The 26,998-nt window shown below is 41.5% G+C and overlaps 1 protein-coding gene across 4 annotated transcripts in view; it reads left to right on the plus strand.

Moving 5' to 3' along the window:
• RPTOR (regulatory associated protein of MTOR complex 1) overlaps positions 1-26,998 on the plus strand; it is a 156,551-nt gene that overhangs the window by 26,766 nt on the left and 102,787 nt on the right. For all 4 annotated transcript variants that reach the window (XM_042802519.1, XM_042802520.1, XM_042802521.1 and 1 more), the window contains exons 4-5: positions 16,728-16,886; positions 23,398-23,544. In XM_042802519.1, coding sequence (XP_042658453.1) covers positions 16,728-16,886; positions 23,398-23,544 — 306 coding nt within the window. The remainder of the gene's footprint in view (positions 1-16,727; positions 16,887-23,397; positions 23,545-26,998) is intronic.

Genomic DNA, 26,998 nt, shown 5'->3' on the forward strand with positions numbered 1-26,998 from the left:
TGTGCTCCCTCCGGGGAGCAGACCCCGCTGGCTGCAGGGCAGCGGCTCCAGCACGCCCCGCCGCCATTTCTGCACCCTTTAAACAGCTCCCCTTGCAAACGTGAGGGGCGGCCTGGTCGGAGCCTCCCCGACGCCCGCGCGGTGAGGCCTGCTTGGCAGGGGGGCTGCTGCGGGCACAGGGCCACCAAGGGCCAGCCGCTCGCCTGCCTTCCCCGCCTCACACAGCTCGTCCTCTGCAGGAGCAGCGGGCCGCCCTCGCCAAGGAGGAACTTCCTGACACTGCCTCCAAAATGCTCTTCCTTTGCTTTATCACCCGGCTGCTGAACTCCCGCTAGTTTTGAAATCCGCCGTTTGAATGCAGTCGTTCAGTGACCATGCTCGCTCTTGCTGTGCTTCCCGTAGTCTTCTGACAATAAGATCCATTCACATGTTTTATCCTTCCTCTCTGCTTTGTTTTGTATTTTGCCATCGACATGAGGCCAGAGTTGGCAGACAAGCAGGATTTATGTATTCTAGGGTATTTTCATATGGCCATTGTACTCTTTAATGTGAGTTTGTCCTAAGATGTGAAGAAAGACCTGATGTTAGAAAGGCTTCTTGAAAGAGATAAGCAGCTCTGCCTGCTCAAATCTGATTAACGTTTTTCTGTAATTACCACCCAGCCCCTGTGTGACCTACTTAAAAATACCTTGTCTTTGTGTTCGTGGAGAGTAGTGAACCACTGGCGATGAGAGACAGGGAGGAGCCTTCTGCAGATCCACTTGCATCGACCCGGGCGCTCGTTAGCCAGTAAATCCCACTGGGGAAGGATTCAGTCACTGCAAGCTTGGACATGCAAATGATATTGCATTAGACAACTGACACTTCTTTTTGAATAGACATCAGAGTTTTGTGCATAACTTAAGAGCATTAATAAAGAAAACTATTTACATTTTTGTTTCTACTCCTGCTCATCTCTAAGGCAGAATGAGAAAAGCCTGAAATACTTTGTTTTTAATTCCTCTCATATGGATCTTAAAGCATAAGCCTCTGAATGATTGTTTTTTCCTTCTTCTGACTCATTAAGGTGTTCGTTAATCTGAATATCATTTCATTTAAAAATTACTTTGCAATAATAAGAAAATGTGAAATTACTAAATAATTATTTAGTATTGAGAAGAAGTATAGTCTTCTATATATAGTCTTCTATATATAACAACTTGTCCTAGCATGAATACAGGATAGTGGTCCCTCCTGTTGAGGACAATGCATTTTGACTAGAATATAAAGAAAACCAGTTTGAGAATTCACTTACGCACCAGGCTGTGGTCTTGCAGCCTAAACTGGGTTCCAAGTAATATCTAAATTTATATTTAAGAAACAAGAAGATGCAGAGCCTGAATCTTTAAAGAGCTCTTAAAATAGAGATTATCAAGAAGGAATAGTACTAAAATGACACTGTTACTTAGGAGTTACGTTATTTGACTAAGTAGGTTTTAAAGATGTGTCCTGGTATGTACTTAAAATCCTGTTAGAGCATTTTGTGATGCGACCCATTGAAGCCATCAAACTGTTATTAGATTAAAGATAGAGATCTGACACATAAGAAGCAGATTTAAGTTATTTTACAATTCCCCTTGTTTAAAAACAAACAATTATTTACGCTGCCACCTCGGAACATTTATTTTAGTTGAACAGATAGGGACAGATTCTTACTACACAGGGTAGGCTGGTGGGTAGAATTTCTATAAATCTTGGAGCAAACTTGTAATGTGTAGAAGCTTGTAATTGCTGAGAAAAACACCTGCCTCCTAGATCTATTGCAGCAGATATCCAAGGTTAGTAGTCTTGATTTTTGTCTTCCCTGTCAACATCCCTTCTCATGAAAAGACTGCTCAAAGGTGTTTTTTTGGAATTATTATTGAATATTGAATCCACACAATGAGGATTAGGTACTTGAGAATTCATTTCACATTGGACTTAAAAGCAAGGTCAAAGACTCTGCAGAGGAAAGGTAAAGTTACTCACTGCTGACTACAGTCAAGCAAATAAACATTCCACCCTTATAGTTTAGCTTTAGTAATGGATTTTGTCCTAGCCATCTAGCAAATTAAGTTGTTTAAATCTTGGGCTGCTTGTGAATATATTAACAGGTGGGAGATTGAGATGGATTTTTAAAATGCAACCAAATATCTACAGAGGACTTGCCTTAGACTTGCAGGAGTCTTTGTAGCTTAGTTTAGCATTTAAACCTAAGTATCTTCAAGTTACAGTATGTCTTCACTGTAATTAATAGTTTTGAAGTTAGCAATAACTAACAATTTTATCAGAAACATTTTTTCACGGCCTGCATTAACCAGGTTAAGTTGCTTGTAACATCAATTTGGGTTTTCCAGCATACTCTCTTGTACTTAAATATTCAGGGTTTTTTATTATCTTTGATTAATCCTCATCAGTTTACATCAGGGTGATTTCATGTGCCCACAACCTAAAATAAAAACACCTGATAGGTGTGGGTGTTTTTTTTTGTTTTTTTTTTTTTTTTTTAAAAAAACAAACAAACAAACAAAACAACCAATAAAGAAGCCTGGAGTCTGTAGATATGTTTCAAAATATTCAGAGTATTTGCATGCATGTGTTTAACCCAAGAGTTATTGTGGTCATATCAGCTTGGGTTTACAGGCAATTGAATTTACAATCGACTGATAGTAGGTATAAATTGTAATCGCTTCCTACATTGCTGAATTGATCTCTGGAGTTACCACTTAACATGCTCTTGCAGCTGTTTACTTCTCTGCTACCTGTGTTTTGCAGTCTGACCCGGTGCAGCAAAATCCTGCTCTGGCACTTGCGTTCGCAAGCACAAGGAAATGAACAGCAAAGTTGCATCAGTGCAAATGTTGTGAAATTCAGAAAACCCTCTGTGAGGCTGCAGGCTTCCTGCCAAGTTCTGTGCTAGACAGTTTGCCAGGTACTTTAGGAGAAACTTGTCACACCACTCTCCTTTCCAGGCTCCACAGTGAACTGGGAGTGACTCAAGGTCATGTGGCGCTTGGAAAGGATTTCTGTCTCACTACCATTTTGCTGCAGTTTTCTTTGTTTGGGGTGGATGTGGAAAACAGCTGTGCAAGTTAGTGTACAATGCTTTTGGCTAAAATGTCAGATATCCTTTAGAGAAAGGATCCAGATTTATTACAAGACATACTTTTTATTGATGTAGTAAGGGTTATTTTAAACAAATCCGCGTAATGAGGTAGTGCAGAGCATGTTGCTACACGAATTCCAAGGATTTATATATTTTTGCCTTGATTTCCGGAGGAAGCTAGGCTTTTAAAACCTTGCCGTGTGTGGTTGCATCTTGCATCCCAGCAACCTTAACACATCACACACCACTTTTAAGAGTTGAGAATTCAAAATTTAAATTTGTCCTAAATGTTTTGTGAAAATAGCTGGGTGGAGGTAGGAGACGAGCTGCGTGTTGTTACTCCCCTGGTCAGCTAAGGAACAGGCTGCAGCCTGAGCCCAGCTCCTACCAGACAGTAACAGCTACGTATGGGGAGGGAAGGAAAACCACAATTAACACCCAAACCTTCAGAAAGAGATTGCATCTGACTGGGTGATAGAAAATCCCAAAATGAGCAGAAAAGTTGGGGAAAATTTGGCTTGGTTCTACTGCTCATGAAAGAATTATTTTCTGTGTAGATGGTTCATTTATTGTGAAATTGTGCAGAAATAAAAGTGTTCTTGTACAGTTCTAAATTTGTCTTTTCTTTGATGCGTTTCCAAAGCCAATATAAATTTAGGATCCTGAATGGATTCTAAATCTTTCTTTGATGCGAGAAAAAAAGATATGTTTTAGTAAATATTAAAATTAAATCACAGTATTGAGATATTAATAATGGTTTTAAGAGAACCAAACAACAAAGTATTTTTTGTTATGAAGTATGTGATTTTTTTTTTTTACTAAAACAACTTCAACATCAGAAGACTTGGAAGTAGGCCAACGTAGTGTCATATATAGGAAAAGGAAAGAAGTGTGGGTAAAGTGAAAAGTCCACGGTAACGGAGTTAATTGAGAAGAAATTAGTGGGTATGAAGCAACTAGTAGTGAAAGTTTTTAGGAACGTGAGTTGTTAGTGTGGTTTGGAAGAATTTGTGGAAGAAGCGGCTCGGGGTGCTTGAGCTGTCAGAGGGCTCTGGGGGAGCTCAGGCTCCGGGGAGAGGTTTATCCCTTAGATAGTCTCAGCACTGTCTCTGCCAGGACTCCCGAGGGAGCAAAGGTGGATAACGAAGAAGTGATTAAAAGCTCCCTGGGTAAGGAACGGGACTGGACCGCGGGGGCTGCACTGGCGAGCAGGAGCGGTGCAGCTGGGTGGGTTCTAATCCAGGACCCTGGCTGGCACCTGGCCAACCGCAGGGGCCTGAAAACATTGCGGACGGGGAACCTCAGCCTGTGTCTTACATGCTTGATGGCTTTCTGAGCGGGGGGTGGGGTCGCGGTGGTTTACTGTCCTGCGGATGTTGTTCTTCTAGGGGTTTATAAATGCTGAAAAGTCTAAAATGGCTCAAAGAAGCGATTGAACAGTGGGGTCCTGCGGCAGGGATGTGCTTGTCTCTCCAGTGTTTAGTTAAGCAGTGTGTCTCTGTTCTTTTGCTCTAACCATGTCAATGGATATTTTCATTTTAATTTACCTAGTTCTAGTGTTGGAAGATATAATAGCTAGCTTAGACAAAATGAAAAAAACATAATTGGTTCTCATTTTACAGGCCACTGTTAGGTACAGCTTCTGTATCATTCCGTCTGACAGATGAATCCTAGACCATTTAATCATTCGTCATGTGAAAGCCATTGCACACCTAAAAATACCAAACCAGGCCATCTTCAAGATGAAGGTGTTTGCTCTGCAGGGGCATAGTGTTTTTTGGGGACTTCTTTGTTGCTTTCCTAACAATTTCTTACTCTGTACTTGCTTTCATGACTGCTAGTGGGCTGATGTTTATACAGAACAGCTCTTTACACTTCCAGGATCTTGCTTCTGAGTGCACACTGTAAAATCACAACGTGTACACTGTAAAATCTGAATGGTGTTTCTTCTTGCACAACTTTTAAATGTGTCTGTATTGGATATCTTCTTCTGTACGGCTGCTGAAACACTCCCGATCACTGGATCTGCCTGCAGTAATTCTGAATAACCCTCTGTCATCAACGGACTGGCATATTTCTGCTCACTCCCTTTTCAGGAGTATTTATTAATGTGTTGGGTGATTTGGGCTACAAAACTGATCCCCTTGGAACTTCACAGTGACTGCCCTCCGCAAACAAAATTAATGATCCTCCCACCCACCTGCCTGTTTTATAAGCACGTCTTTATATATGGACTTTCCTTTAAATCTCGTGTTAAGATCTTGCTAAATGTTTTCTGGGAATCAAAATAAGTTTATATCAAAAAGATACTTTCTCTCACCTCCATGCTCTTTGATTTCTTTCAAAAACTCTAAAAGATAAGAGTCTGATTAAAAAAAAAAGTATGGATTCTCATTATAGATGCCAAATGGACCTTTCCCCAAGGTGTTTATTCATGTTTTGGTTTGTTTATTGTTATTCCTACCAGTGTGCTCAGCACAGATGTCAGACTGCTCTGGATTTCCTCTGGATTCATTAAAAAGAATTATGTTGTGCTTACTGCTTTCCCGTTTCCTGATGCCCAGGCAGTTTGAAACTGAGGTTTCCCTCTACGCTTAAAGTTCAGTAATTTAATACTTGAGTTAGTTTAGTTTACACTTTGTGTTCTGTAACTCTGGAGATGCGATGGGGATGTGGAAGGTCTGGTGATCTCGCTGCTTGTGGCGGATGGCGGTGGATGGGTCGGTTTTGTAGCTGCGAGCTCTCTGCTTCAGTTCAACCTTGCCGTGCGCTTTCCAAAGCCCGGGACTCCGGATCAGCTGGAACAGCTACCCATGCTGTGCATGAGCTTCCTCCACATTCTTGTGCTAGCCCATGTGTATCTTGTGATTTTTTTTTTTTTTTTTAAATTCTCTGGAACCCACCTTTTAGATATAATTAAAGATTTTTTTATTGGTAGTTGAAATACGGATCTGAATGTTGATTCATCTAAAGTGGGTTTAATACCAGAAATCAAAATGGCAATCAGTCTTAAATCTTGCTTATGTTTTGTGATGGAATAACTTTTATTTGAAAACCTTCCTAAGGAGAAAAAAACTCTCAGGCTCAGAGAAACACCAGCCACCCCGCAACCAAAAAGCCCCCAAAGCAGAGTGATACCTTGCAGCTAGTGTACAATTCTTGCCCCGTGTTTCTCAAACTTGGGTTGCAGCAAACCAGGGCAAATCTCTGATTCAGCTTGAGCCAAGCCTCAGCTAAACCTTTTTAATTTTTTCCAACTAGACAGAGGAAATCAGAAGGATGTTTAGGAAACTGTGAATCCAGTGTTTGCTAGATGTACGGTGTGTTGTTTCCTCATAGAAATTAACTTACAATTTGTAAATATTTATAATTATAAAAATACATTTTTGTGGTCTGTGTTCATCACAGATTTCTTACTTGATGAAAGATATTACCCAGTGCAAAATAATAGTGATGGGCCATATAGCCCTTACACAGGCTTATGTGATTTTGTCAAATTACTTGTGATTTATCTGATTTTTGGGTAACTGCCCAAATTCCATGCATACATAAGCTTGTCTGCATTTTGGAGCTTTAGGGTTTTGTCTTCTTTCTGTTCAACATCAAAAAATTCCATAACAAAAGGACTGGAGGTGATGGCAAAGAATTTCAGAATATTCAGAGAAGAGATCTAACGTGACCTTTAAAAAATGGAAACAAGGGTGAATTTGAGCATCCAGTCAAAACCAATAAAATTGAAGTTTCATTCCTTATAAGGACAAAAAAGATGGCACAAATCACTGAGCTTCCTTTCTACTGCACTAGAATATGATTTAAATCTTTTGAGGAGCTTACTGAAATTTTTTGACCCTGTTTTTGATTTTCCTGCATGTCATTACAAGATGATTTCCTAGAATGCTTTAAAAATAAATAAAATGATGGTAACACTATTCTCTTCTAAATTATCTCAGCTGTTCCTATTGTAGTTTAATTTGTTAACGTGCGAGTCTGAATGCTGCTGTTCCCGTGCTGCTGCTTCCTTAAGTGAGGATTAGTGTTTGAGGCATGCCTTAAAACCAGCCAGCAGCTTATCTGTGTGCTGTATGCTTGAAATGCCCTGTCTTAGTTTGGCTCTATTATAAGCAATAGCTATTTTTGGTCTTCTCCTTTTCCCTAAGGTTTTGTTCTTAATAGTTAAACGAGTTATTTGAAATCACTTAAGCCAGGATTTCCAGGCCTCTGTAGCCTCGGTGAGCGGAGTCCTGGGAGAGAATTCCTCGCGGTGCGGGAGCAAGCGCCCGTTCCGTTCCCGGGGCTCGCTCCTGCAGGCTGGCGAGCGCCGGCCGGGAGCCGCTGGATCCCGAGGGAGGCACGGGACTTAGGTGTACCTCGGAGCTAGGAGCGCTATTTCTGTCGCTGCCGCTGCAGGTGGCTTTTCTGTCGGCTTACCTGCTGTGCTTAGGAAGAGTCTTCCGTTTAAAGTCTTGTAATGAACTCTCAGAAAGGCTGAAGGTAACAAAATGTTCCCACCCCATCGGTGTAAAAATGCGGTGCTCTGGAAGAGTTGGGCTCACATTGCCTTTTTTGGAAGGTTTTGTTGAGCCCATTTGCGATCCTGTACTACTAATGGGATGGTTCCTGCTCTGTGGTACTGCTGACGTGGTAAGTAAAGCCTAGAGCAATGCTGAAAGATTAGAATTGCTTTTCCCCGTACTGTAATTCAGAATCAGACTTTAATGTACTGGTCACTCAATTAGAAAGGACTTATTTCAGTTTTTACTACCATAGCTATTTTATGCTACACTGTGAAGGTCACAGGATAAGAAAGCACAAAGGTTCTCATTGTGTAGTTTAACTCATTCAGTGCTGAGCATCGTGTGAAAACACTGCAAATGTGCATTGTTGCTCCTTAATTGCTCATTATTATCTAATAAAAGTATTGAAAAGAAAGCAGTGGGACATAGATGAAGATGATTTGATTTCGTCAAAATTTAAATTGTAGCAACTGGAATAATAGTGGTACACTGAGGTAGTCTTCATGGTGAAGAGCTCAAAGACAGCAAAAAAGAGGAGACGTCCTCATCTCTCCACTTTGTTGCTTTTGTAATGGCGATGCAGCTTGGCACAGTTCTTAGGCAAGGATGAAAATCAAGCTAGAAGCACATGCGTGTAGGTGTGCTATAGGTTTAAATTTCTCCAGTGATCTCCAGTGTCTTCTCTATAGTTCTTTTTTCCTACACATGCACCCATTCTTGGGCCTTTTAATTTTCTGCATGGTTATTCTGCTTAAAATTTCTATTTAAATGTGTTAAGCAAAATAAAATAATTGTAACACCGGTCTTTGAATGAATTATACTTTGCTTGGGAAGACTAGTGCCATCATTTCGGCAATGTTCTTTTCCATGGGTTTGTATGCTTCCAGTATGTTAAATAGTTTTAGAAAAGTAAAACATCAATCGTGTTGCTTTGCTGTGTGGCACAACATGGTCGTCCAATTATATGTCTGTGAAACTGTTTGACATATATATACTTATTTTATATGTCTAAGTCAGAGTTTGTTCCAGACATTCGGAGGAACATGTTGCATCAAACTGGCAGTTGCCCCATAAAAGATGAAATTTGAATTAATTCAATTTTATCTTTTCACTTTAAGGAAAACTAAATCCAGGATTTTTAGTGTTCATCATTAATAGGTCTTCAAACATCTGAGAAGCCTCTCTGGCTGCGGGGTTTTTTATTCTTTGGATATAAGATGCTGGTCTGAATTCTCCGACTGTGAAAACAGGCGTTACCATAACTGCCGCTGCAGGGCCGCGTCCCGCGGGGCTCGCGGCTGCGCGGCGGCCGGCGTTGCTGTCAGGTTTCGCGGCGGGACCGTTTGTGTCACAGTCCTGGGACTTGCTGAGATTCTCGTGTGTACAGAGAGGTGGCAGGGAGCAACTGGGGAATGCAGAGACTAGAGTGGGGTATCAACCCCCGGAACACCCCTGCCCTGACTTGGGCAAATTCTTTTGTCTGTGCTGGAAGCAATCTCTTTCTGAAGTTACTGTGCTGCTTCCTGAGAACGGCGCAGTGAGGGTTTGCTCCCTCCCGGGGCCCGCTTCCCCCAGGGCCACTGGCATCCCTTTGAGCAGTGTTCTCAAAATGTTAGCCTTTAACAGTCAGTTTTATCAAACTGTAACAATTTTCCTGTCATTTTGGAGTTGCTATTAGGGCTCCTCTGCCCCCTTTTTTCCCCGGGCGTTCTGCTCTATCCTCACAGACCACGCTGGCTAAACCGGCTCGTGGAGCAGCAACAGCAGTGTTTGGCGCGGTGACCTCGATCCCCTGAGCAGTGGCAAAGTGGTTCGTGTGCTGGGCTGGAGGCTCTGGTACGTTGCAGCCAAAAGAGGTAGCGTGAAGCCTGCACATCTTTGGCCCTTGAAACTGCTGGCTTCATTACTCTTGTTTTTTAGTAACTTATTTCTTTGTAAGGCTTTTTGTATTTCTGTTTTTCAAATTTGGGCATTGTTCCAAAAAACCACTCTCTTGGAATAATTAGATTGCTTTGATTCCTTTTAATTAAATCACGTTAAGTAGGCTGTCTGTGTGCATGGCAAAGTCTCAGGTTTAATGTATTTTCTGCATTTGGAAACTGGGATTCAAATCTGATCCAAGTCACAGTGTAGCAGCTGCACAACATCCTGTGATGTCCCATTTACGTAGAAGTTCACCTTGAACAGCAGAGTTGCTTTGAAGAATAAAGCAGAAAAGGTTATAAATCATTATAAGGAGGAATTAGGCTATGTTAGGAAAAAATATTTATAACAATAGGGGAAATGCAGCACTCGCTGCCTTGCAAGGCTTTTGGGCATCTGCCCTAGGGAGGCTTTAACCCGGGTTAGATGACCAGTTGTTGGGAAGGATGCGATGTCATTGATTTTGCATCAGGATAATTGGGATGGGACTAGATTACTTCATGAAATCCAGCCCAGCCTTGCTTCCCAAGATTATACAGGACTAAGCGATGAGATGGCAGGGTGCAGAACAGGCAACCCAGCAGTTCATTGCACTGTACGTATCCTGCATAGTGACTGACGGTTCTATAGTGAACTTTAACAGCTCAAATGCTACAGCTATATTGATTCTATTTTATTTATTTTACCTGTAGCAGTAACTCTGAAACCATGTTTTTCTTGCTTTGTGTGATCTATTTTGCATGTGGGATTCTTTGCCACGCGATAGCTGTTTTTTTTTTTTGTTTGTTTTTTGTTTTGTTTTTAAATCTTCAGCAAAATAAAACTTTTCTACTTCATTATAAATTCCGGGTAGGATCATGCACGTGGCTTCATCTGCAAGGAGGTGTAAGTTTCAGTATAAAATATTGAATGTTGGAGTAATTTCTTCTGTTGATAAGTTGGGAACACATCTTCGGGTGATAAATGGAGCAGCAGTGCCAGTGAGTCTCTCGGGAAGAGCAGAGCTGTCTTACCAGACCCATTCCTGTTTTGGGGAATCTTTTACCTGTCCGTGTGTCCGATGGTAAGGGTGATCTTGATCCCTTTGAGGAGAGACAGGAATGAGAGCAGGGCAGATGTGAACAGAAACAGAGCTGTGATTTCATGCAGAGCCTCCTTAGTCCTTACAGAGTGAATTTCAAGCCGTTCCGCGCTGTTTGCCAGCGTAATTTTACCCCCTAGCCGCCTCTCTTGAGTTGTTTCTTGCTGCTCCCTGTGACCCCACTCCAAACAGTCTTGTAGCATTAATCTGCAAAATGCTAAGGGGCTCAAATCCTCCTTAAGCAAGTTATGTCTGAGAATTTCTTAACTTTTAAGTGTGACCCTCTGACCTGGTGCAGATGGTGCCTTTTCTCCACTCGGATGAGCCCAGTTTTGCCCTCTTTACCTTCCTTACAGCTCTACACACCAGTTAATGACTGGGGAATAGCTGCGTTCTTCAACCCGGGCTCACCGAAAGCATCACACCTCAGCAGTATCGAGTTACTAGGGAAAGCAATTTGGGGATCACGTGCCAATATGAGTTGTAAAAAATGAAGTAGGAATTTATTTTTATGGAAGTTATGCCCATCAGGTATAGTGAGGCACCTTAGGGACAAAAAGTGAGTGACTTTAGGCTTTTGTTAATGCTGAATGAAAAGAGGGCAATATTATAACTTGTAAATAGCAGAGGTTATGAATGCCAACAGATAAATTTTTCATATAGTTCATATTTTCTGTCCTAGATGTTGCTATTTTGGCACTGAATCACACACACACTGTGGTCTACATCTTGTGGAGTCTTTCTGGAACCAAGGCTGAGGACTTAGGCTGCAGGAAAATGAAAGATCAGGACATGAGTTTTGTAACTTTGATGAGAAAATAGGTTTATCCTTGTCATTTTTTGAGGGGGGAAAAAATTAATCTCCTGATGGAAACGCCATAGTGCTCCAGCATGCATGCTGGGCTGGTGCGTGCCAAGGATGAGGGAAACAGGACCTGGCTTCCAAAACTCCTCCCCATTGCCCATTAATCGATAAGCAACATCAGCAATTTAAATCACTTATTCTCAAATTAGCACTCTGCATTTCTTCCTTTTTATAGAACCTGATCTTGAGGTGAGTTTCCTGAACTCAGCATCTGGCAGGGTTGAGCGCACCCCGGTTTGGAAGATCATGAGTCGGGTTGTGGTTTCTCAAATGACAGCAAAAGCACTTTGTCACCAAACCGCTGAGCTGCTGCAGGCCCTGCTCTTCGGAGCGGAGCGTGGTGATGTCCTGGGAAGGGGGCCTGCGACTTTGACTTCTTCTCATTGTTTGATTTATGTTTTGGCCCCATTCAAAGTAAAAGAAAAAAACCTGTAATTAGGTGAAGTTTCCAAAGCAGAGCCATTAATTTAAGCAGAAAATTCACAGAACTGTGGGAATTCCTTTATGCAGCCAATACATACTGGCATTTCCCAGTGGGATAGAAGTTGATGAACACAGTGAATTGGTTTTTCCCCTTCAGACAGACTCATCTTGGAGAGGTTACTGTTCTCACCTGCTAATCAGTAAACATGTGGGTGTTCTATTTCTCCTTTGAAAGAACTAAATCCCTCACAAAGCAAATGGGACAATGCTTGTGCTTTATTGCTGCTGCTTTTTGTGTTGTGGTTGAGCCTTGGTGCACCGGGGCAGCCCTGTTAGTGTGCTGGGTTGTTGAGCTGTAACTCTGCTTTATTTGCCCGCTGACAGTTCCCCCGGTGTTTTCCCAGACCTGCTAATTACAGGAGTGGTGTCAGCCCCGCGCTGGTGACGCGGAGCTGGTGTAGATCCTAACGACAGTTTTCAAACCAGATATAGCCAGAATGGTGCTCTCATCTTGGATAAGGAAATGATACAGTTTCAATAGGTCACATCCTTAGAGAATCCGTGTTTTCTCTCTTAAAGATCATTGTTTTGATTTTATGTTAGGAAATTTGGAAATAATTTGGAAAAAGTGATTCTGAGTGTGTCAGTAGGTGATTATCATAACTGCTTTCGAGCAAAACCATCTCACTTTCAATTTCAGCATTAAGCATAGTTAATGTTAATATCCACAGCAAAAACATCTAGCTATGCACTTGGTATTTAGCCCCAAAGTGTCATCTTTTCCTGTTTTGGCTGCCAGAACTTTCTATTGAAACTCCAATTTCCTGCAACTCTGTCAATACAATCTTTTGTCAGTCCAGAAGTTTGTGGCATACTGAAAATTGAAGATGTCTTAAAAATTAACATAGTACCTGTATTTTTAAACAAATATACAGGAAAAAGGTTGGATAAACCAATGAGTGTTTCATAAAAGTGTGGCGATATTACATAAACAAGCAAAACTTTTAATATATCCCTGCATGAGTAAAATCATGAGGACAGTGTGGACCAGGCTGCCACAAAGTTACTGCTTTTGACAGGAGCCTGATCTTCAGTGAGACACTGAGGTGATCAGAAAATCAAATTCACACCAGAAAGCCAGCTGACATCACCGTCAGCAATTTCATGCTTGTCCATCACGGCGCTCCGGTCGGGCTTTTTGGCAGCTCTGATGCTACGATTGCAGCATCAGCTGGGAGCAACAGGTACAGCTGGGCATCAGCTGCAGAGGAATCGAAGTCTAGATTGTCTGGTCTGGTAATTGCGTCAGGAAGCAAAGACTCCGTGCCAAACACCAGAGAATATCTGCCATCAACACCGAATGGAAGGCAGGGAGGGGCAGCACGATCTTCAGATGCTGCAAGAATCTGGAAGTGGCCAGTGGGTGATAAGGACAAAGGGGAAACAACGTGAAGCCTGGTTGGGTCTCTGTGCGACGTCAACAGAAGTTGCCGAGATTAAGCCCAACAGACCTTTCAAGGGTTTTGGTCGGGCTCTCTGTTACCTTTTGCACTGAGTGCTGCTTGAAAGCAGCTGTTTGGAAGTAGAAGGGAAGGGATGCAGCACTTCGCCAGGGATTACAAATGAATAATGACGGAAGGAAGTGTGGGAGGGTGGCAAAAGGAGCCCGTTCATCAAAAGGTGGTGATGCTAAAATACAAAATGTTCATGTGAGAACTAAAACTGTGTTTAAAAGATGCTTCTTCATACTGTGAAAGGAAAGGTAGTCTTGACTCAGTGAATCCTTCGGGACCACAGCTCCTCGTGATGGGACCCCGCAGAGCTGGTCATGGTGATGTGCGTTCTGGTACTGGGGAGGAGTGGCAGCCCGTGGGGCAGCAAGGTTTTTAAGCTGTTTCTCTGCAGTCTTCTCAAAGACCTTCAGTTTCTGTAGTTCTGCCCCGGAAAGAGACCTTGTTTTTAGCAGTTATTAAAAATAATAGCACCCTGTCCCACAGAGCATCACTGGAAACAGTAACCTCCTCCTCTCCCCCCACAATTAACACCCCATACCCCAAGCAGATGAACAAGCCCTGAACATTTTGTGTAATTTATGTACTACTACTCCTGGTATTTTTTGTGGACCCGTGAAAAAAGTATTGAAGATATTTTTGAGGGAAAAAAAAGAAAAAAAAGACACCACCTGGTCTAGTTTGTTACTCAGATACTGGTTCTTGTCATATGTGCATGAATGGTGTGTAATAAACTCACGCCTGAAAGTCCTGAGCTGACAGGTAGGACTAAGACTGTCTGCTTATTTACAGGCTCCCTCCTCTCCTTTTCATTCCTCTCAGCTTTGTGTTTCTCAATGCGCAAATGATATTTTACAGTTTGGATCTTTAGATCTACAGGCTTTAGTTTTAGAGTATGAATTCACCTCCATTAATTGCGAGCTGTATTTAATATTTATGCTAAAAGGACGTGAGAAGTGTTCGAATGAGCGTGTTCTCCTTTTAAAAAAAGGAGCTGAAAAATTACCACCCGCTCTGGTTGCAGTGTCTTGTAAAGATGCCAGCAGGCAGAACGTGATTTAAGGTGCACATTTTTGCAAATCAGCGCCTTCATAACAAGACTGAGAGGAGAAAGAGGTGTGGGAGGATCCGTGTTAAGATTAATATAGCCTCTTATCTTTACTTAGTGCGGAAGTTCCCAAAAAGGATGAGTGTGTCAGATCACTGGTTCTTTCTCAATATTTTTTTTCTCCTTTTGGTTGCTTTTCTTCGTTGTTGTACTCATGTAAACAACGCCGTTCATTGTATCCATCTTGCCTGTTGGCTTGAGATGCTAAATATTAATTGAGCAGCATGATATCTGTTTTTCAAGCTTCATAGATAAGCAAACCATTTTTATATTCAAGCGCTTCATTCCCTTTTACCGTGATATTTTAAGACTTTCTTTGCCTGTCATAGAAGAAAACCTAAAAAGACCAAACTTCTGGGACCTTGACTTGATTTATAAACAGGCTTTCAATAGTGGATTTTTGTAGAGGTATGTATGTAGTTGTCCTGCTCTTAAACTTGGTTCTTTATTTCAATACATCTGCTTTAATTTTTTTTGTGATTCTGGATTCTCAGTCTCTCTCTGCAGTTCTGGAGAAGAGAGGAAGAAACAGGCTTTTGTCCTTCAAAGGGCAGTTGAAAGACTTTGTTATTATTTGGCCTCGCTTCAAAAAAATGCACTTTCGAGTATGACAGACTAGTTACTACACAGGCATCTTGAACTTAGCCTGGCAAAAATGTTCTGAAGTATTGAGGTATTTTAGCAGTTTGGGTTCTTTTCTCAAACATAGAAATGTGCTTTGATTTACGTGTTTGTAGAGCTGTATAGCCAGGAATGATAACATAGTGTCCACAGCCAGCGTTGGGATGATATTGAATATAAAATTTTTCCAAAAGCAAGGGTCACTTGCCAAGGGCTCTTGAGCAGTTTTCTTTTTTTTTACCCAGCTGTGTGAATATCAAATTTTGTGCACTTCTATCTTGAGAATGGTGTTACCTTAAAGTATGAACTGTTTGAGGTGTTATATTCATAACCCTTCTTTAGGGAGGGGGGTGCAATACAGTCTGGTGTGACCTGGTGCCTGATCTTAACTGCTAACAGTTGCTAACTTAATTTAAAAGTGCAGTAATGTTATGCTACATTGCTTTGATTTTTTTCTTTCCTGTTTTTATCTATTACTGAACGCTGAATGAAATTGTTGTGTACTTGCTGATTGCACATTTATTCATTTTTCTGTAATTCTGTAGGTTTCCGTAGTCTCTTCTAGTATCTGCAGGTAACTAGTCTACTTGTAAAGCTGCTGTACATTTAGTCAGCAGTCTTCTCTGTGCCTCATATGTGAGGAGCAGAGAAGAACTATTGAGCCATGGTCACATTTATGGCCTGATGGAACCAGTAGTGGTGATGAGCTGCTGGGATGGTGAGATCTGCAAGTTCAAAGTAAACTCGTTGCTGAAAATGAGTTTGCCCATAGTGTACGTAATATAGCTGCAAGGAGTTGGCCGTGTTTCTTTTTGAAGACAAATTTCTTGCCATAACATTTTTCAGTGTCTGCTGTGGGTCTGTCTAGAAGAGGCGAGACTCTCCGTCTAGGTTTAACATGTTTGCAGGGGTGTTGGCCAGGTTTCTGTTCTATCTGTCTTACTAATAAAAAGGGAACTGACTAGCTGGGGCTTAGGAGGAGGATGAGGCTGCTGCTATTCTTATTCCATGAAGGATAGCTATGTGAACTTCTCTACCCTTCAGTCTGGTATTTTTGTTCCTTTTAAGGCTTGAAGCAAGAGCTGTGTCCTTTTTCCAGATGGGAGGGAAGGAACATTTTCGAATGAGATTTGAGGTTTACAGAGTATCTGATGTATACAATTTTTAAGAGGGAATTTCGTTCCACTGGAGGTGTACAGCGTATGAATTGGAGGATTAAGGAAATTGTGCAGGGTTATTTTTGAGGCTGGCTAATGTTGAAAACATATTTGACCTTCCTAAGGCTTTTTGAATGTTAATAATCCCCGAGTGAAATGGATTGGAGTTCAGAGATGCGATAAACTCACTGAAACCTGTGTTGTTACTGTTTGTGTGTGCACAGTCCCACACACCAGCAGCAAACACATTTTGTTTATTCAGCTCTACAGGAAATGTTTTGTGTTTTCTTTTTCCAACATAACAAATTTATATATGTGCTTCTGTCTTAACTAGGTGCCTGCATCTTAAATAGGTTTGCTTTTACACTTAAAATGATTATCTTACATTTTATGTCACTAGGCCAGGTACAAGCAGAGTCTTGATCCTACGGTGGATGAAGTTAAGAAACTGTGTACATCCCTGCGTCGAAACGCCAAGGAGGAGCGGGTACTTTTCCACTACAATGGACACGGCGTCCCCAGGCCAACAGTAAATGGGGAGATCTGGGTCTTCAATAAGGTGCGTCTTTGCGAAGCGCTGCTGAACAGCTGAATCTTTTTCACTGCGATGTAAGTTATTGAAGTGTCCTGTTAGAGAGCAGCTGGATTTTCAGGGTTTAAAATGTGTTCACGTGTATTTGTTTGGCTCCCAGCTGACAGCTGTTTGCTTTCTTCATGTTCTGTGAGACCAAAGAGGTTGTCCGTCACCTCCCGGCAGGGCATCTCTCAGATGCACTGAAGCTCATTTGCAAATCACTGAAAAGCCAGCTACTTCCACTTGCTTCATCTGCTTTTCAGAGGGAGCACCCCAGCTCTGTCGCATCTGGGCGAACAGTGACGCTCCCTGATGGACTTGGCTTTGCTGCCATACGTCTCTGACTGATTATTAAGTTATTACCACGAAATTTATGCTTAAAATGTCTACTAACTCTGAACAGCCATTGTTCAATCTACCAAGAGATACTGCATGAGGACAATAAACCGTATGGCTAGCTCTGCTTCCAGAGCACAGAGCACTGAAGAGCCTCCCAGTACATTATAATAGGTATCTTTCATTTTTTTTAAAGACTTTTGTTACTCCTGCTTAGCCATGGTTTGTATATCTTTGTAGATCCTATGCAGCACCTTCGAATGATCCCAAGTGTGACCTAAATGTACTTTGCTTTCCCTTTAGTTAAGCTGTTTAATGTCTATTAAGGGTAACTGATTTAGAATGGAGTCTTAGGAAATTGAGAGATACTGCTTGTAGCTGAAAAGTACATTCAGCTGACATAGGACTTGCATTCATTATTATAGCTATGCTCCTATTTTATTTTGGAGGCTTATTGAGCTGCTTTTCTCAGACTTCACAGGTATTATTTTTATAATTGAATGACCATTCACTGGTAATTTGAAAGAGCAGGATAGAATGGAAGGGGAGAAAGTGCAAGAGGGCATCACTTTATTCTGGTGCATCTATATTGGAGTCTTGATTAGTATTCAGACCAATTACTTATTGGTCTGAATACTAATTCATTTTGAAGCTGAATTTGGTGTTTAAGAACAAATAGGAGTGACCTTCTTCTTCCTTAACAGCCGGGGGTAATAAATAAGCCATAAAGAATGTTGGGCAGAATGTGCTACACGTGGAAGAAGAGGAAGTTACTGCTCAGTGAGGTTGTGTGTTCTGCCAAATGCTTTATTAAGAGCTTACTGGGTACTTGCCAGTTTGCCTGCAGTATCAGCTGGGGTGATGTGGTGTGGATGCCTCTGGTGATTAGGAGCTGGGGTCTCTCTGATTTATCTTACAGATGGGGAAAAAAAAGTATCTGATTGTGATAGAGGTCGATGGGGAAAGTCGCAACTTAAGTAATTTTTGCAGCATGTTACCAAATGCTGGCTTTTTTGGAAAGAAGGAATCAGGAGTGGAACTTTTCTTTTAAGCAAGGATTAAATTTAAGGAAATACTGGGGGGAAAAAATCAGCCGTGTTGAGAAATCCAGTCCTGGGGAATTCAGTGTCGGATCTAAGCAGAGGGTCTAATGAGGCTCAGCATTATAGCCCTCTTGGATTGAAATAGTAGAGGTACTGAAATGTGACTGTGCTGACATTTAAAAATTAGATTTAAAATGTTCACGCATGAACTTGCAGTCTGTTATAGGAGCATGAAGGCAGAGCTGAAAAGGACCTTGGGATCACCCAAGCGAGGGGCCAGACGGAGTGAAACAGCCCTTGCTGGTGCATGTGGCGTGTTACAGGCTGACCTGTGTTTGTCGAAGCAAGCACGGTTTTTTGGATTTGTACTGATTTCCCGTGGGGCGAGGTTGAGCATCCTTCTCCTGCTGCCCCGAGCGTGTGGTCCTGGCGAGACCCGCCCGGGTGGAGGCAAGGCTTTGGGGCAGGTGCTGCAGGGGAGCGGAGGGCAGGGGCGGCCAGGAGGTGCGGCATCGGCTCTAGTTCAGGGCTAGGAGGCAAGAGCGGAATTTCAAGGCTGTCCGGACATTTCAATATGCTTTTGGTCTCAGTCTGTAGATGCTCATTTTTCCTCTCTTTTTTTTTTCCTCCCATAAAATTGGTGTGCAGCCATTACGGGCTTCTCCCACAGCGTCCGAGCCGCGGGCACTGCCGGAGCTCTCCGGGGTGCCCACACGAGCAGACTCAATGCCTCTTCTGCTGGTTTCCTGGGAGGGGAGAAGTGAAAGCAGCTTTGCAGTGCCGTTGGTACTTACCATCAGAGAGCCTGGAAACTCAGAGGACCTTAGTACCTGTTCCTTTTTTTTTTTCTTTTTCACCCATGTCCCCTGTAACAACGCTCATCTTTGGAAATCTACTTTTGCTGTCACAACGCTTAGGTTTCTTTATTCCTTGGGTTTTGTGAGAGGCTGTGGCTTTCAGCTTGTGGTGCCGGGATTGTCATAGTGGGGTCAGAATACCCCAAGCAGTTCTGTGTTGGGGGTTGGAGGAGCCGTGCTGCACCTGGGGGAAAAGGACGTGGCTGCTCATAGGCATCTCTCCTGTAGCGCCACGGATTATTTAAATCTCCCAATGTGTCAGCAAGCTATCAGAGACAGCAAAGAGATGTAGTGGTGTAGGAGCACTTTGTAATGGCACTGGAAAAAGTTCACAAAGTGTTAGATCTTCATTAATATCTTCCCCTTAATTTCTCAAGAGTTGGTCTTTCAACGTTAATTTAGACCTCTGCCCTTGCACAGTTGGTGCTCCGTCTGAACTGATGTTTTAAAATGGTAATAGAAGGAGAATGCTTCTCTCATATGCTTTATCATCTGCTCTTCTGAAAAAACTGTCTGCCTGTGTAGCTGTTTGCATTAGTTGACAAAGGGCCTGGCAGATGGGCCGGCGTGTTCTTAGAGCACCTGGATGGGCGGCCCCGCTCCGGCTGACGGCGGCGCTGCCAGAGCGTCGGCCCCTTGTCCCCCTGCCCGCACCTGCAGCAGGTCTCTGCCCGGTCAGAAGCCTTCCTTGCATGGCAGGAGTGTGTTCTGGAGAGATTAAGCGTGGTATGTTCTGTTATGTAGATTAAAAAAGATAAAACGTTCAGGAAGTATCTTGTAGTGTGATTCACTTCAGCTGCACATCTCAGTCGCTTTGTTCAGTTAACAGCATTCAAGTGCTACGGGAGAGGGGTGTGAAAGAGGAAGGAGTACGGTGCGATTTGGATAAGGCACTTGAAAAGCCAGTAGCTAAACTAACTTGGTCTTTAAAAATCAAATCTGCCTTCTCTCCTACAGGCAGGTTTTCCTTGAGTTTAATTTTTTATCGACTTTGACGAGTTGTGCTTGCTGTAGTATTAAGACCTCTGGTTACCTTCACCTTTCAAGGTTCACCTATGAAGCAAGCCTTTCCTTTTGATAATTAATCTAGCCTGACAGATGAAGAGGACAGTAGTAAGTAAATAATCTGATACTCATCTGCATTAATTTTATTAGAATTTAAACCTGACCTTCTGTATATGCTTTGTAGAAGTGAGGACGGTAGCGAGGAGCGTCTCTGCCTGTGTGCCTTGTGGCACAGACCGGGAGTGCGGGGAGGTGCCCACTCCTTCCCCACGCCTTTCCTCCTGCCCTCAAAATTCAGAAATTACTTCAGCTTGGCGACTTCGTGGGCTCAGAGACAGCATTAAGGGAAGCGGAAAGTATTTTTGGTTGTAATTTTTTTTCCTAGCTTTTAATCACAGCGGCTCAGCCAATGCAGAGCTACACCAAGGCAGCATGTGAAGGTGTTGATAGTGCTTTGGTTCATTATTTTTTGCTTTGCAGCTCAACAAACAAAATGTTCCTGAATTCTTTCTGTTAGAGAGATAATAAGATGTATAGAAAGAACTGGGGATGGATTCCCATAGGTTCATTGCCACAAGGTCCATTGCCTGGGATTTCTGAGGGGTTCCACAAAGCTCAGAAATCCCAGGACAGAAGCTGAACACCACAACCACCTTCTGAAGAAGCTTTTTAGCTTTAGAGCAGTCACTTTAGAGAATACTCTTCAAGATACTGTTTAATCTTTGATAGGAAATGGAAAGAGAAATTGCACCATGCTTTGGAAGGAATTATTATTTTGAAAATGTCCTTTCCCAGGGTCTGTTATGTCTTGCTGTTGTACAGAAAGACGTGAAATGTGTGCAGTGTCAGAGGCAAATTCCGCTGCTAATGTGAGAATATGAGACACGAAATGTGCATCATCATCGTGTTCCAATTTAGTCCTTTGAACACTGTTTACATACCACTCGTCCTGTCCACAGCTCTGCGGAGACATCCTCCGTGGGCCCAAAGGAGGGCGGGAAGCCGCAGTCCTCCTCCCTGCTGTGGATTGCTGTGGCTCGTTGTTTTAACTGGCTGCTCTCGTTGACACGCATTACAAACCAATATTTAATTTGGGAATTTTACATTATTTTACTGTTGGCTTGCTGCTCTGGCTCGCTGTACAGCATTGGCATACAAAGGAAGAATTGAGACAGTCCTTGTAAACCAGTTCATTTGGCGTTATCTGGCGTTCTGCCAGATTTTGAAGATGCAATAACATGCTTTTCATGTATTTATTGTGAGTGCTGTTGTATTAATAAGGAACAATGTTCTTTTTCTAGTTTTGCTTGCTACTATTTTCTGAGAAAATCCCAGTGTGGTTTCAGAAAGGTAAAAATCAAATACTTGCCTCCCCCAACTTCAAACACATTGATTCAGAAGTTCTGGGGAACTTCTCTGCAAAATTAGAAGAATTTTTTTTTTTATATATATTTTTGAGTTGTTCATGAAGCAATTGGTTATGAAATCTGTTCAAAATCAGTTTCTAGTTTAGTTGTTTGTTGTGTCATTCCTTTAAACAGTCACAGAGGGATGGTGGGAGCTGTGTTAACAGAGCAGAAACTTTCTTGCTAAAAACCAGAGTCAGTACTGAGAACAAAACATACGGACACATTCGTTCTTACTCACAGCCCCAGCATGGCAGAGGCAAGATGAGCAAGCATCAAACGATCACCCTGAGCAACCATGCTAGAAAACTATTACTTAACACTCCTTTTTTCTTCAAACTATCTCATTTACATATCATTAGCAAATTTGATAAGTTATATGTGACCCCCACAGTAAAGTCAGAACATAAAAATCTTCTGGTTGAAAATACGACAATATTAATCAGAGCTATAATCCAATCTTAACTGTAGCAATAAGCATTGTAAATATAAAGTTAAAACAATGCATGCCCATAACATCTCATTGATTATATGTGTCAGAGCAGGTTTTTTATATGGAACTTACTATGATTGGAATGCGCTTAACTGAATGTCCTTAAAAAAAGGTCGGGGCCCAGGTTGAGTTGTTCATGTATCATTCTATCTTGCAACAATTTGCAAAGCTCCTAACTGCCTAAAACTTTGGCTTTTGTAAACATTTTTTCCTATTAATTGTAATGAAACAACCAGAACTTTTATATATGGGCAAAACTGGGTTTTGAAATGACTTACTATTTCCTACCTCGTCTAACATACGGTTTATGATCACTTCTGTCTTTATATATGCTGATACGTGTCCTTGAAAATTTGATTTTTCTAAAAGTTTACTGGTTTTATTACAGCTATTTTAAGTCTCTTGAATTTAAATGGGAGTTATGATCCCATCCATCATTCTGCTGGCGTTAATGGGAACATCCCAGCTTTTACTGTAGGTTTTGGGCAGAGTTCAGAGCTGTACGAACATGAGCAGGTTGCCCTCTGGCTGCGGACGGGGTTGTGCCGTCAGCCGCTGTAGATTTGGTAGCGACTCTGCAGGTTTAAATGGCCAAAATCTGCTTTGGTTTGTATTTTCAGTTCTGCCACTTAATCTAGGGTGTGGCCCTTCATAGCTAATTTTAAATGTCTGTATTTCAAGAAGCTCTTGCCTCCAGTTATTTGGGGGGTGTTAAGATGGAAGACGAGGAACAAAATACTTTATGTTTACAGAAACTGAATTGTTGGTACTTCACTTTGTTGAAAGCAGGCTTTGTTGGTTTTAATTTTATTGGATAATTCTGAAAGTTGCACAAAAGTTAAATGCTGTAATAAAATTATGAAGCATCTTGTTAAACTAAGATGGCATAGCTGCTGATGGGCTACATAGTCTTAATTATCAGTCTTGATTTATTGATGGAGTTTTCAGTTTAAGACAATTCATGTTAAATTAAAGACATCTGGTTTACATCCTTTATCAATGTTGCAGAAATTTGAGATAAAATTGGACAATAAAATGCTGGTTGGAGTTGTTAGCACATATCAAAGCACACTCTGCTGAGTTTTAGAATTTTAGAGTTTAGCATTTGAAACAATGCCACAATAAAATCTACTTGTCATTTGCATTGGAGTTGGGATCATATTCCTCATTATTAGTAGAAGTTGATTGGTATTTGTACTGATTAATATGCCCAATGTTCAATCTAGGTTTTATTTTGTGATTTCAGAATTGGATTTTTTTTTGTGTGTGTATTTCATTATCTCACCAACAAGGTTCTGTTGCTTCCCTGTCCCTTTGTAACTAAAGTGTTTGTTTTTTTTTTTTCTCTTGTTACAGAACTACACTCAGTATATTCCTCTATCCATATACGACCTGCAGACTTGGATGGGCAGTCCTTCCATTTTCGTCTACGATTGCTCTAATGCTGGCCTTATTGTCAAGTCATTCAAACAATTTGCACTACAGAGGGAGCAAGAGTTGGAGGTGAGATCACCATCTATTGCAAAGGTCTAATTTGTGTCTGTGCCACAGGGTTAAGTGTAAGCTTGCTTCACTATATAGTTGAAAAATATATTTTAAACTATGTTGGAAGGCAAATTAATTTGCAAATAATTTTGCCACTCCAATCTTTCTGGTTCAGTTTGCTATCCTATTAAACTTGGAACAATTTTTAATACAAGAGCTAATTAAATGGTAATGTTAATAGAATCAATTTGTGCCCTAATGGTCTCCTGCTGAGATAAATGCTGAGGTGAACTAGACATATTTATTTTAGTTGCAGAAGTCTAGTATCTGGATATGTATTTGGATGCAGTTAGAGTTTTGTGCTGTTGAAGTGAATGTGAGAATGCAAAACAAAATAAAATAAAGCTAATATATAGAGGGATTGTCACTGGTGGTTTCAGTTTCACAGAGTGCTTAAGTTGAATGTGATTCTAATGGAAAGCTATCTTTCTTTGCAAATGTAATTATTAATAAATTTATTGAAGTAAATATGAAATGTGAAATGGAAGGTAAGAAGTCAGGATTCTTTGTATGGCAACTTGGGATGGCAAGACTCCCGACCGCCAGAAATTCCTGCTAGCTTTACCTGACATAGAAAGCACATTTTTTAAAGATTAACTTACACTCTCACAGTTCTAAGACAGTGTATTTTTCAAAAAAAAAAAAAAAAAAACAACTTAAAGGAAGGAATATTAATTAATCAGGAAACTAACTGTCTTAAGTACAACCTTCAAGCAGATATTAACAGTATCCCTGGATATAATTCCTTTCATTCTTAATTCCAGATTTTGAAGATACTTCTGTAGTGACTCTTGGGAAGGGTGGAAATTCCATTCTAATGACAGAAAGCAGCCTAATAGCTTGAGATCTGTAGATCATTTCATTATTCCTGCTCTTCAACCAGTGATAATGCCGTGGTTTGTAAAGATAAGAAATGTCCCAGAGTCTGTGGCTTGGGAAGAACGAAGCTGCAGGAGGCAGCTCAGTAGTGTTGGTAACAGATGCCGTTTGAAGGTCACTATCTTTAAGTCAAGGAAGATGTCTGGTGGTCATATGCTGTTCTCCTTTGCCAAGTTTTCCTGTCAGCCTCTGACTTTCATTGTGATATTTTTCAGAGCCTTTCTCCTTTGTTTGTACAGTGCACCCTTCTGGATTTTTGTTTTGTTTTCTCATTCTGTTTCTAAGCAGGTTAAAAACGGGCCCAGCTTTACCTTCCCTTTCCCTGCTTCCTTCATGAATTTCTCTTTTTCTGGCTCTTGCTGAGCTCTAGAATGACTTTGAAGCTGTTTTGGAAGGAAGGCAGCCGCAGGTGTCTCTGGTTTCTGCTGTGAGACAGATAAATTGCTCAGGTGAAGCTCGTGCAGGAAAAGCTCCTCTCTGCAAGTCAGACAAACCGGGCTGTGTGCAGACAGGGACAGCGGGTTACGGTGACGAAGATGAGCACGAGTAACCATGTCGGTCTTTATTTCAACAAAAATAGTAAATTCCATTTGCTCTGTTTTTTTTTTTATTATTATTTTGCAAAATATGTGAGGTTACATGAAAAAACTGCTTTAGTATTTCTTCTCTTTGCAACACAGGTTAAGACTACCAGTTAATTTGATTATGTAAATACTTTCAGGCTTTTATGTCAGCTTTTCATTCTGTATCTTTAGATTTCATTACCCACTGACGACTTACTGAGGTAATGCTTATTATTAATAGAAAACAGAAGACTTGGTAACAGAGGTAGAAAAGTGCTTACAGTGCCATACAAAGCACTGGTGAGAATTAATTTGGAGCGCTATAATTTATTGAATTGTTCAAATTCATGAAAAGTGACGTAAAGCTGGAACTGGCTGCTAGAGGGGACCAAGATCAGGAGGGCGGCTGGAGTGATCAGGACTGTTGTTAGCCCATCTTACTGAAAGGAGATCAGAGGAGTTGCCGTTCTCCTCATCTGACAGAGTGAAGGCTGAGGGTGGCCATGGCTGTTCATTTTACTTTTTTCAGGATCCCCTTTTTTTTGGATAGCACAGAGCACTGGCCAGGTGCCATCGGATTATACATAGTTCCACCAGAAACATAAAAACTAATTACAATGCGTTTATAGGTATGTTTGCAACGCCATTATATTGGGGTTTCATTGTTCATGGAATATAAAGGCTGGTACTCTTTCTTAATGTAAAATCTAAATCTCATTCAGCTCCAAAGAGAGGAAGCACAAAAAGAAATGATAACTGGGAAGTGATAGAAAAGCAGTTAACGCTTCTCTGAGGTACCTGAGAAAAGATAATGTTGTAGCACTGCATGGAACATTGTCTTCTTTAAAGAGCTGCCTCCAAAGTAGCACTTGAATAGTAAATATTTTTTTTTTCCTTTTGTAGTAAATAAAGTATGCCTAGTGTGTGTGAGTGAGGAGCTGTGTAGATAGCAAGAAGTGTATTGGTTTCAGTAAGACGACGACTTTGGTTACCAGAGGCAGGAATCTGTCGTATCTTATCCTGGTGGACAGATGGTGATTGAAAATATTTTTTATCTTTGCCAAGACTGCTTCTCTGAGGGAGGTGAGTGTGAAGGCAGAAGATCTTGCTCTGAAAATGCCAGAGCCAGTTCAGCTGTAACTGGGTTTTGGTGGGATGGGGAATGGGCAGATGTGGAGATAATTTGGTCATTTGATTATAGCTTTGTATTGTGTAATTGGAGGGCAGTAATTAAGCTAATAAAGTCTACCAATCCCCACCATTCTTAATATGCCACAGCGTTTCCAAACTTTTAAATGAAATGCTATTGATAAAAGGACTAGTGGTTTCCCTGGACTGTGGTAGACTTGACTGTTTCAGAGAAATATCTGTGAATTGTTTTAATTATCAACTGGGTGGGCAGCTAAAGATCTGGTTTAATATCTAGCTAAACAAAAGCATGTATTTTGCAGATAAGAAACATCCATTTATCAGCATGCTGTGGCTATGATGTGGCATGGGATTAAGTACGATGAATTAGTTTAAAAGTTAATTTTTCCAGTTGATCCTGCCTTTATTCGCTTCGGTTTTGTCCTGATATTTGTAATAGAAAGCTGTTGTTTTCCCTTCCCAAAAGACATTTCTCAGACCTGGAAACTGACCCCAGCTTTTACAAACTGGAATTCCTACTGTTGCTTTGCCGGGGCTGTCCTGTTCGGGGCGCGGCTGCTCGGCACGGGCAGTGCAAGCGGTGGCCCGGCGTGCTCGCTCAATCAGCTAATTACCGGGCTCTGATGGTTCTGTGGATGTACGTAATTACACCGGGATTCTGGGGAATTAAGCAGGCGCTTTGTGCGGTGCTAACAGTGGTAGAACGGTACTCCCGATGAATTTTCTGTGCAATTGTGACATCGTGTTTCCTCTGACTCAGACTTGTTTCGTACAGCAGCGGTCTGCCCTCTTAGAGCCACAGCTGAGGCGTACGGAAGTGG

Source organism: Tyto alba, unplaced genomic scaffold (genome assembly GCF_018691265.1).
Source record: "Tyto alba isolate M040663 unplaced genomic scaffold, T.alba_DEE_v4.0 Super-Scaffold_39, whole genome shotgun sequence".
NCBI lineage: Eukaryota > Metazoa > Chordata > Aves > Strigiformes > Tytonidae > Tyto > Tyto alba.